This window comes from Pelobates fuscus, chromosome 2 (assembly GCF_036172605.1).
Source record: "Pelobates fuscus isolate aPelFus1 chromosome 2, aPelFus1.pri, whole genome shotgun sequence".
Lineage (NCBI taxonomy): Eukaryota > Metazoa > Chordata > Amphibia > Anura > Pelobatidae > Pelobates > Pelobates fuscus.
The window spans coordinates 413,697,898-413,710,346 of NC_086318.1; the positions used below are offsets into that span (position 1 = coordinate 413,697,898).

Genomic DNA, 12,449 nt, shown 5'->3' on the forward strand with positions numbered 1-12,449 from the left:
AAGTACTTTTATATGCACATACACAATCCATTATTCTAAGTATATTTTAATATTATATATATATTAATATTAAAATACTTAGAATGACGTTTAGAATGACGTTAAAAAAAAAATAAAAAATGCCAGTAATGCACTTATAGTATCCCTTTCATTAGACCACATTTATTTAAGACTTTGAAGAGTGTAAATTAATGTTTCAGTAATGTGTGACTTGTCCAACATATAAAGTGAATTTTTAAATTCTAGGGAAAGTTGCCAATATTAAAGGATCACTATATTGTCAGGAAAACAAAGTGGTTTTCCTGACACGAGGGTCCCCTTCTGCAACTTACCTTAATCCAGCGCCGGGCTCCCTCGGTGGTGGTGACCTCTCCTCCCCGTCCAACGTCACTGGAACAGAATGCGCATGTGCGGAAAGTGCCACGCGAGCATTCAAAGTGTCCATAGGAAAGCATTTCTCAATTCTTTCCTATGGACGCTCTGCGCGATGGAGGCGAAATTCGCAGAAAGACAGCCACTAGAGGCTGGCTTAACCCCAAATGAAAACATAGCAGTTTCTCTGAATATGAAGAATTAAAACCTGAGGAACCTGGCACCCAGACTACTTCATTGAGCTGAAGTGGTCTGGGCGACTATTGTGTCCCTTGAATACATAATTGACTTTGAGAATTTCAGAGTTTGGCATTTTTATCCTAAAATGTAATGTCACTTTGAATTTACTGTAGGTTCCTGACACTTCTCACAATAGTTAATAACTGAAACTATTCTAATATTTAACATTGCAGCGATGGCTGTTCTAGCTATGATGGTGGTGCCCAGTTCTGATCCTTTAGCGGCCAGTTCTAGTTTAACAAATACAAATTCCATTCCCGAGAGGAAACAAAATAAATGTAATAAATCATTAATGGCATTTAAAGCCTGTGGATAATTACGTTTTGACTGGCTGCACAGATTGTACATATTCATATACAAATAATAGTCATTTGAGCTCAATTCCTAACGGCATTGCATGTATGTAGGCGTTGCTGTGCTTTAGGGATGCACAGTATAAAAAAAGACTTCACTGTTACAATGTATTGATTAAAAACAAAGTTAATCTTAATTCTCATCGCTCAGCTTTGTGGCATCTGTTTGTTTTAAGTAAAGAAATAAGGAGATAACACTGCCCACTTTTCCTATTGATCAGGGTTGGATATAGGATTTGGGAGTCTGAATGCTCAATATATTAATAGATATATTGTCTGTGACATTTCCATAGTCACTGGCTGTTATGGACCACTGTTATGTGACATATTGCACAATTACTGTACCACGTGACCTCTGGATCCCCCCTTCTGTGTGATTTACAATGTTGCAGATTTGTCTCTAAGGCCACACACCACAAACTAGCCACTCACAGTACTAGCAGCAATTAAGAGGTGATTAATAAGACCATTCCTATACATAATGAGTGGAGTGTCACTGCAGTGGCCACAATCTATTTAATAGGGAATAAAGAAAAAGAAAAAGTGACATTTGTATTGCGGCTGCTGTGGACCCATTTCAAAGCATGGGCCTGCAGCCGCCGACCCAGTAGCCCCCATGTTAATCTGGTCCTGCATTTGATGGTAATCGGAGACTTTTCCGTTACATGAGGCTCTTAAACAAAAGATTGTAATTCCAGGCTTTGCTCAGGAGCATACCATGTGTATTCTCTCTAAGAAATCACACTTGAATTAACAGCTCAGGCCCCCTATGCTTCAAAAGGTGCATTTTAAAGGGGTTTTAACTTTTAGCAGCTGATCCCCCTTTGCCGAAAGGCAGCCTGGTTTTGTGCATTTTTGTATTTTCCTTTCCTTTGCACTGCCTCCTACCCTGTGTCGGCTGCTTGGTACAGCCTCTGCTTCCTTTACAACGTCTTATGCTAATCGAGTGACATCACCACTAAATACACAGAGTGGCTGATGATTAAATTACACACCAGCAAGGTTTCAGGAGGTGTGTTGTTGCTCCTGCAGGCTTCTCTGCACAGACCGTACACATTCATGCTGCTACAATTCTAACCAGCATGCTGTAACGATTTGATGCTTGCCCGGATGGACCCTAACTCAGAGCTGCTTTGACAAAAAAAAACCTTGCTTCTCGAGATGATAACTCCAATAGGCAGCCTGGTCCATGGTTAAATCAAACCCTCACAGCCTGCTTTAAACCTGCCTGTGGATTTTGTATTAAAACATTAGTTTTTTTTTTTCTAAAGACTAAGCCTTGTGTTACCCACCCCCCTAGATCCCCTTTGGAAGGGAATAAGTGTGATCTGCCGTGGATTTATTTGGGACTTTGTTGATCAGTTTTATGATTTTTACTTTGCACCTTAATCCAGTGTTGGTTAGATGGAATTGCAAAGGACATCTAGCATTCCAGGGTCTTTGTCATCTGGTTACACAGCCCAGGTCCCTTACAATTACAACCAGCTAGAGGGGAGGTTTAAGCAGTTGCAAGGTAAGTGATCTGTCTGTGGTTGATGTTGTCAACCTGGTTGCTATGATATGAGGTTTGGTGAACGTAGTGTAAATAATGCACGAGAAAGCGAGGAAATTAAATAGTGTCAAATTGTGCAAATTGTGCTTTGAAGAATTCCCTATTTCTAACCTTTTTAGTGTGAGTTGAAAGTCGGAGACTGGTGCTTTGGGGCAGTCTGTTCACAGTGCAGTCTAATAGAGCAGTGGTCTCACACCCCATGTTGTGGAATGAAGGAACAAGGCATTTAGGAACAATGGATTGGGGAGGTGTGGTCTTTCTGTGTGCTACTGATTGCTTAACCCTATGTGTGCCAGAGGCGCTTCAATCCATTGGACAGACTGGCTGCTGACCCCTCCAGTGCTCAGAGAGTTAAAACCATTAATATGCTGTGACCCGTCAGAGCAGCCATTGTTGTTTAAGCTACACAGCAAGCACAATTTGACAGTTGCCATGTTTGGTGTTCCATTTCCCAGGCTCTCAGAATATCCAGTTTGTATTTATATTGTTGCAAAAATAAATAAAGACAATGTTGAGAAATAAAAATACAAAGTATAGGAGATTATACCCTATATAAACAAACAATGTGGTGCACATTATAGTAACAAGATTGCCCTGATAAGGTGTGTTCTGCATGAGGGCATAATAGGGCATAATAAAATGTAAAAAACCTTGTGGTCATCATGTGCACGCAACTTTTAAATAGATTTGAACGTGCAATAGTGTGTGTATGTATATATTATCATGCTAGTATTGTAATAGTGTGTGTATGTATATATTAGCATGCTAGTATTGTAATAGTGTGTGTGTGTGTGTGTGTGTGTATGTATGTATGCATGTATAAGCATGCTAGTATTGTAATAGTGTGTGCACGCATGTTGCAGAAATGATAGAAGTTTGTGGCCGTTCGCAGGAAGTTGTGTATATGTTGATTTAGTACAGTGATCTAGCATCTCGCCTGACACACCCTCTGTGGGAGATTTCGAAAGCCATAAATGATCTCATAATGGAAGTAATATTTCATAATGTGATATTCTGCACTTGCAGTGGGCACTGTAATTTACTTAGAACATGTTTTTTCCCCTCCTTTTTGTGTGTGTTTAGTTTGTGAAATGTTTTGTTTTAACTATATGGGAGAAAAAAATATATGCTTTAAACGTCAATCTTCCTATTGTTGACATGCTTTCTTGCCTTAGTGAATATCTTGTGACTGTTCAGCCCTGATCTGGTGACTCCATAGAAACATTTTGGTAACCAAAGACTAAAAGAATAAACCGAGATGTGTCACGTTTCTCCAAAAATCAAAAGTGAATTTCATATTTTAGGGCAGTACGGAAAAATTTCCCACTTAATTGGTTTTCAGTTCGACTATGTTGACCTAAAATGTGAAAGTGACTTTGAATTCCTGACCATTCCCCCCTTAGTAAAGAAACTGCATTTGAAAAGAAGTCAAATGATGACATTTCACATGTGCGCGCGGCTTCATTACCTCACAGTGATGTCATCAGTTCCTGCATCACCCTAAACAGCACGCTAAAGCTATCCTGAATAATGGATGCTTTAATCAATCATTCTGATTTTCTTGGCAGTAAACTGGCCATTCTGATGATTAAATATTGGAATGTTTGTCATTACTGTCTCGAAGACGATTGGTTCTGGAGTCCGGCAGGACGAAGTGTAAGGCCTAGCAGGTGGGGTTGTATAATTATTTGCTGTTTAGGGAGTGAAACTGTCTGTTTTATAAGCAGATTGTGCAAAGCTGCTACATAGTGGTCCTTCCTGGACTGTGGAGCAACATAAATCAGCAATGTGTCACTCCGCTCTCATTCCAGCAATTGACTTAGAAGAAAAGGCTAATGAAAAGCAGGAGAATTTATCAGAGGGCGTGGGGAGGGGGTGTACAACAAAAGGCTGCTTATTCTACCCACATAGGAAATTCACTTGGGGGGGGCTGCGATCTTGTCAAGGGTGGGGTTTAACTACAGGAAACGTCCTGAATTGCATGGGCAGACTAAAGGACTCTTGTTGTCTGACATCAGCAGGAAAGCGTTTAGTTTCTTTATTCTGGAATAACCTGGCACTCTGGAATATAGAAGGCCTATCCTTGCTTCATTAAGGGTTCAACGTCCATCTTATGATGTCAAATAACTGTATCATGTGTGTTCCTTGTGACTTTAAGGCATTGATGGATTTCAGAACATTACACGCCTGCATATATTAGAAATTTACTCATTTACGATCTGCCATGACTTAAAAAATAAATTCTAGTGCGATAATGAGGCCCCTTTCAGATAGATTGCTATGACTGAGAATCATATTTGGTAATGTCCACACAAATGGTATGAATACTTAGTTCAGGTGTGGTCATAAAAGTGGAAACACTCCCCACCCCCACACGTAATGGAAATAAAATTTCAAAGATCATTTAAAAAAAAAAAAAAAAAAATCTTAACATGATGAGTTAAGGTGATGAAGGCTGGAAACACATCATTGGGGTTGGCCTAATTAAAACACCTGGAGTGGAGGTCACCCTGATCTAGGCATTAAGACTGCTTTAAAATATCTGATTGTGTTGCACTTTATATTAGTGTTTTGAAAAAGCTAAAAAAAAAAAAAAAAAAAAAAAAAAAAACTTAACCAGGTTAGGAACCTACTCAAACGCTGTATGCTGTGAGGCGATGGATCACTGTTTGTTTATGCAAGTTCCGAATTAGTCCTAGATATTCTGTAGCAACTATTTTAGTTTAGGTCGATTAGTGCACACTACTATTTAGCACTTACCGTAATTATTAGCTTGTATATGCAAACAGCAGTCATTTCACTTAATCACGTCTGCCATGCACAAAGTCACGGGAAGAGCAAAATTATGAGTCAATTACAGGGTACCTGCTCCATTCAAGGATGCTTTTCATTGTCTGTCAAGAGTACAGAACATTTTAATATTGCCTTGGATACACACTTAAATATAGGTATGTCTGGATTTTACATTCCTGACCACCTGCACTTAAGACTTTAAAGTCTATTGGGCACATACAAAAATATTCTCAATAGAGTTCAGTAACGGCAAAATTTAATTTAGAATAGCTAAGTTAGGGGGAAAAGATCTCCCGTTCTATGTTCGATGCCCTTGTTGTTTATCCACAACACCTGGTTTAGTGAATTATTGTCTTAGAATTTCTGAGCAATGTTTGGACATGTTAACTACTTCCCCTTTTAATATATTCTAAGTGTAAATTCTATTTTTATCCATGCGTAGCATCTTTTAACCACATGCGTTTCCCTGCAGCATATCAGGGTATTCAAGGTTTTGCTGTAAGCTGGGGGTGGCTGCTACCCGCCCATTTGTGTCGTTATAATGTATTTCTATATTCGGACACATTGTACAGTGGCGCCAAAACGGTAACATTTTGGTGGTTGTGTACGAATTACACATCAACTTGAACATTATACCTCATGTACCACTTTTTTTTTTTTGTGCAAAAATTATATGATGTATATAAATTAACTGCACCATGTGGGGGGGAAATTAACATTAGTGCATTTTTTTATTTAGTTTTTTTTTTTTTTTTTTTTTGATCACGGTTTCCTCAGCAGAGTTTTAAGACCATTTTGTTTTCTGAAATTATCAGACCTCTATGAATTAAACTGGTAGATCAGTTATATCATGAGATTAACTGGCTTGGAAAATAACAAAAAACACTGAATTATGATATTCTATACTTTATTTTCATATACTGGGAAGAGGACGTATATGACCAATTTGTATTCTATAATAAAGACTCTTGTCCCATTACGCATGATTGAACCTGATAAAATATTGTATACCTATGAGATTACATAACTCCCTTTATATTACTGTTGCTCTTGTATCCTTGCCTATATATCTCAATGGCAAGCCATAGTATAGCCTGCAAGAGGGGAGGGGGGTGTATGTGTATGTATATACGTACGCCTATATTAAAAACCAACCTAGGCTCTTGGTTAATAAGTTATTAGCAGATCTATTTTAGTATCAGGTCTATATTTTTTTTATTTTTTTTTTACATAATACTATCAAGTAGCCTCATCTTCAGCTTGCATTGTGGCTTTGATATTTGATAACCTTCAAATCACAGTTCTGGTCCATAATCGTACCTCAATCACGTAATACTTGAAAAACTACAGACAGAATGCTTTCTAACCCTAGCGGTTTCATTGGCCTCTACGTGCTCATTTATGGTACCACCACTGTTAGCCTATACAAATGGGAACATCCTGTGTCATTTACCATATTAGAAGCTGAAGAAGCTGTTGGTTTCAGAGACCGCGCTATAGAACCGGTATTAATTTAAAAGTATCCATACATTTTTAAATGCAGTGTTTTTATTATGTTATTTATATAGTGCCAACAAATTCCACAGCGCCGTGCAGTGGGTGGACGAACAGACTTGTAGTTGTAACCAGACAAGATGGACGCACAGGAACAGAGGGGTTGAGGGCCCTGCTCAATGAGCTTACATGCTAGAGGGAAGCATGGAGTACTACCTTTTATTTTTTTGGGGGGGGGAGGGGGAGAAACATGTTTCAATAGACTTTTTTACAAAAAGAAAAGTTACCTGCACGCTATCTAAAATCCTTATGCACATTTGAATAATGAAAGGTTTTTAGAATCACTCCAATGTCTGTTAAAGTGTGAGGGCAAAACCTCTTTGGTGAGTCCTTCACTAACAATTTACCTTGCTTCTTTTAGCAAAAGAAAAAAGACACAATCTCCTGAGACAGAAAGGAGTATTTCCTAAACTTCTATACGCTTATTAACCCTTAATAGGATACACATTGGGTTGAGCGCAGTATACACTAGGCAAGGTGGCAAACTTTTAAATGACCCAACAAGAACAAGTCATAAGGAAATGCGTTACAACACTGGCTATTACATACAAATTTATGATTTAAAAGCGGTCATGGACTGCTTGCTACCTTCGCTGTGACTGTGAGGACCAGTTCCTGGTGAAAAGGCAAATACCCAGATGTGGGGGGGGGGTCAATCAAATCCAAATTGGCATAATTTGAAGATGAGAATATGGCGTTGTCTATTTTATTTTTTATTTTTTACACATTTTAAGTCCTACAATATATTGTAAATCCGTAAAGTCCACCATTTTAATATAGATGGCAGCATTTGAACAATTATCATAGTTAATAGGACGATGGGACAGGATGCAATTAAATAAATTCTATAAATACAGTAAAAGTTATGAGCTTCATAGGAAGTGCTTGGATCATTCAAAAACCATGGAACCGTGCATCCTTTGGGCTCTTTGCTGACTGATCAATAATACTCCAATTGAAACCTCTGTAGATGAAGTGTCGCCTTATGATATTTTTAAGCTAGATTTTTTGTGTGTGTGTATTTGTAACAGTGAAACCTAACTCTGTACTCCATTTCAGTCATTCTGCTAACTATTTACTAAGCCCTGTATAGAGTAATGTATAGTTTATCAGTTGGAAAAAGTAATAAGCAGCATCTATTTTTGTGGATCTCAAACTGTATTCATTAGCTTTAGCAAAGGGATTCTCTAGTGTCAGGAAAACAAACCAGTTTTCCTGGCACTAGAGAATCCTGCAGTGCCCCCCTCCCGCACCCCCATCCCACATCGCTTGAGAAATTAAAACCCCTTCAGACACTTACCACCGACGTCCGCTGGAGGAGGAGACATAATTTGCATGCGCAGCTTTAGACCTCCCCATAGGAAATGCTTTCCTATAGGCATATCGGCAACACTGGAGGTCCTCATGCATAGCGTGAGGAGGACGTACAGCGTTGTTTAGACAACCAAAAGTTGTCAAAGAACCCGGAAGTTCCTCTAGTGGCTGTCTGGTAGACGGCCACTAGCGGAGGATTTAACCCTACAAGGTAATTATTGCAGTTTATAAAAACTGCAATAATTATACTTGCAGGGTGATGGGAGTTGGCACCCAGATCACTTCAATGGGCTTAAGTTATCTGGGTGCCTACAGTGTCCCTTTAATTGGATTCTTAAAGGAATACAAAGCTGTATTTCTAACACACAAGTGCCCCTCTGCCGGGCTCCCCCACCCCTCAGTACTGGAAAATAAAGTGTTAAAAATCTTTTTCCTTTTTTTTATTTTTTTATTCACGTAAATGATTCCGTCCTCTTCGCATGATCGGGGTCCTTCTCTGCTGGCGTCACAGCGATCTGGAAACCCAATGCGCAAACATGGCAAACGCTGTGCCCACATTAGGCCTTCCAAATAAGAAAGCATTAAATCAATGCTCTCCTTTGGGGGAATTTGATGGCACTGAATATCGCGTGAGGATGTCAGCATTATTTCAGAGTCAAACTGTTGTGCTTCTAATGGCTGCCTGAGAGACGGCTAATAGAGACAGCCTTAACTCTGAAATGTAAACATTGCAGTTTCTAAAAAATGGCAATGCTTTACATTGCAGGGTTAAGGAGACAGGGACACTGCACCCACACCACTCCAATGAAATGAAACGTGGCCTGTTGCCTATAGTGTCCCTTTAAATCCTGTACTGTTGTGTCTTTTGAAGAAAAGTGGGCAGAAGTATTAAACTAGCTCCTAATGGTTGTAACTATGTACCTTGTTGGTGAACGTTGTGTGGAATAATTGAAACTGTGTAAATATGTGTCAACCCACTTATCAAGAGTCTCCAAGGTAATGAGATTGCTGCAATATTGGATCACCAGTCCAGGCACATGTGTGCAGTGTACATGTTGAGCTAAATCACTGTGTGATATCATTTTCACCAATGATATTTAGGTTTGTTTTTTTTCTTTTTTATTTCACAAGCAAGCAGACTTGTTTGAAATTTTGGGTGATGTTTTACTGGGTCATGGGCTGTGTCCTAGAAAGCTGGGGCACCAGAGGAAGGTAGAAGGCTGGCAATTGTGATACGTTCTGTTAAGGGAGCTTAGTTTTGTCAGAAAGAAAGTGCTGTAAAGTTAACAGCAATCATTTATTATATGATTTCTGATAACATTTATTGACACTTTTACAAACGTGATGGTGACTGTTTTGTTTAGATTTTTCCTTTGTTGCATGGATTTTCATGAATTGCGGTAGCAGATTATTATTGTATTTTTGGAACCATAAATATTTTTGAAAGGATGAGGTTTTGAGGTGCATATACTCTTTATGCAATAGACAAGAGGAAAAATCTTTAACAGTATTTTATGCAGGTGATGGTCACCCAAGGATTGCTCACTTAGCAAGCAGTAAAATTAACAAGAATTATATATATATTTTTTTTATTGTACACCGCTAAACCAGCACTGAGTACACTATTCATATCACCATGTATTTCAATACTATTCTCTCCCCGTTTTTCCCATATAGATATTTTACTAGGATAATTCTCATTTGTCCAGCGGTTCTACAATTCATATCGCCTTATCTCTCCTTTAAATACGTTCATCTAGGTGTGGGCCAGTTTTTATTGAATTCTGGCCAAGATGATTATCAAACAGCCAGCGACTATATAATGGCGATATTGGGCATTAATGTCGCACAGCCTCGATCTAGAACATCTATAATTCTAGATGTTCTAGAACTGCCATGGGCTGTGGTGCTTGAGTAAGCTGGTGTTTGTATGTATCTGTGGACTAGATGCCTCTGCTGTAGAGATATAAGATTTTAGATCAGGTTTCAACCCGGACTATTAGATCATCTTGCATTCTAGGAAATGAGACACCATGCCTTTTAAATATTCTTTTGTGTAATTAAGAGACATGTTATCTAAAATTCTATATTTTGTATTTTATTTTATTTTTTTACATCTGGATTGGGTTATGCAGCCCAGCATGCTATCTTTTTCGAATAATATGCAGAATAAAAGCAAACGATACATCCAAGAAGTGGGTGTTTTATCAAGGGCTGGACATTGTGCAGAGTGTGGATTCTTACGTTTTTCTGGGATCTGCGAGAAACCTCAGTCCTTGCAAACACAGACTGTATGATTTCTCAGGAGGCCTCTGCAGATAAATGTAATACACGGCATTAATATGTTAAAAGAAACTAGATTGCCTTACTCTCCAAAAATGTGCAAGGTCAATAGGTTTTCAGAAGACAAATTAACGCACCGAATACATGTGGGTGTGCCTCTGTTTTCACCAGTGTTAAAAGTTCACAGGAGGAGGCCCTCAATTCTTCAGCATTCTACAAGATTCCAGTTGTTTAAGATTATAACCATATCACAGCTAGTCCTCTGCCTACAGATTATTATTAGTTGTATAGCGCCAGCAAATTCCATAGCGCTGTACAATGGGTGGACTAACAGACATGTAGTTGTAACCAGACAAATGGACACACAGGAACAGAGGGGTTGAGGGCCCTGCTCAATGAGCCTACATGCAGATAAAGCCATTATTACTTATTTAGCAATGCCCTACGTTACATATAAAATGGAGAATTTTCTTATTAAATTTTAGGATAATCATCTGAATTGTTTGTTCTTCTGGGTTTTTGTAACATGGATCACCATGTATTAACCCGAATCTGCCATCTTCAACATGTGTGAGCAGGTCCATTTTAGAAACCCTTAAAATATCACCTATTCATTCTGCTGGTGAAATCACAACCAAATGTATAGTTTAAAAAATGTTATTAACTGAAGCCTGCATCTTCCTTCTCCAAGATGGATATCCGGTACAATGGTTCTCAATATTTTATGGACAGGATCCCAAATGACGTTCATGTCATTAAATTGGCAATCCATTCTTCATTTTTAATATTGACTCAGTAAACTATTATTTCATTATAATAAACTTCTTCCAGCATTCTTCCAGCAGTAAATGGGTGTCCATTCCACTAACCAATTTCCTACGGACGGGAGTTTGCTGAATGTGATGTACCTGTTTCAACTACTGGAGAACTACTAAAATAGAAAAGGGGGTTCAGTTTTGGATCTTAACCCAGAGTTTAAAGGACCACTATAGGCACCCAGACCACTTCAGCTCAATGAAGTGGTCTGGGTGCCAGGTCCCCCTAGTTTTAACCCTGCAGCTGAAAACATAGCAGTTTCAGAGAAACTGCTATGTTTCACTGAGGGTTAATCCAGCCTCTAGTAGCTGTCTCACTGACAGCTGCTAGAGGCGCTTCCGCGATTCTCACTGTGAAAATCACAGTGAGGAGAAGACGCTGACGTCCATAGGAAAGCATTGAGTAATGCTTTCCTATGGGCGGTTTGAATGCGTGCACGGCTCTTGCCGCGCATGCGCATTCGGATCTGATGTCGGCAGGGGGTGGAGAGATCCACAGCACAGAGGGAGCCCGGCGCTGGAGAAAGTTAAGTGGCTTAAGGGGTTTTAAACACTTCAGCCCAGCTGAAGGGGGACACTGAGGGTGGGTGGGACCTATATTGCCAGGAAAACTAGTTTGTTTTCCTGGCACTACCGTGCTCCTTTAAGAACTATTGGTCTAGGTCAGAGGTAGGCAACCTAGGGCACTAGTGCCGTGCACGGCACTCGAGGTGTCTTTGCACGGCACTCAAGGCTGCTAGAGCCAAACAGGCTCTGGCCTATCAGGAGTCCCAGTAAAACTTCAAATATCTGCTAATACGAAAAGATGGTGAAGGACAATCCTCAATTTAAGCATTGCAGCACATAGAGGAAATGATCTCAGATCACTTCCTCCAAGCACTTGTGAATGGGAATCCACAACGTAGTAGAGCAGCCTGCAGCTGCTGTTGCAGCTCCTGTCTTTGACCTGTACCAAGCAAGCCTGGTCCCCACTCGAACCCAGGGAAGCCAACCATACTGCTAGATATACACAGATATTGTGGATCAAACCAAGTGTTTATCTGAGTATCTGCTCCTTTCCAAATTGTTAAAATAAATGCGTGCACGTTTTGAAGTAAATTACACTGAGACACAGGTATCAGGTTAATAAAAAACTTTGGAATGTTTACTCAGGGGGCGGCAAGCCCCTTATAA

General features: G+C 39.4%; 1 protein-coding gene across 2 annotated transcripts in view; it reads left to right on the plus strand.

Moving 5' to 3' along the window:
• The window catches only part of SPTBN1 (spectrin beta, non-erythrocytic 1), a 140,691-nt gene that overhangs the window by 58,434 nt on the left and 69,808 nt on the right, over positions 1-12,449 (plus strand). Inside the window, exon 1 of one of the 2 annotated variants that reach the window (XM_063443972.1) lies at positions 1,952-2,478. The exons of the other annotated variant lie outside the window; for it this stretch is intronic. Within the exon in view, the coding sequence (XP_063300042.1) occupies positions 2,370-2,478 (109 nt within the window). The 5' untranslated portion in view covers positions 1,952-2,369. Of the gene's footprint in view, positions 1-1,951; positions 2,479-12,449 lie in introns of those variants that run through there. 2 annotated transcript variants of the gene reach the window in all.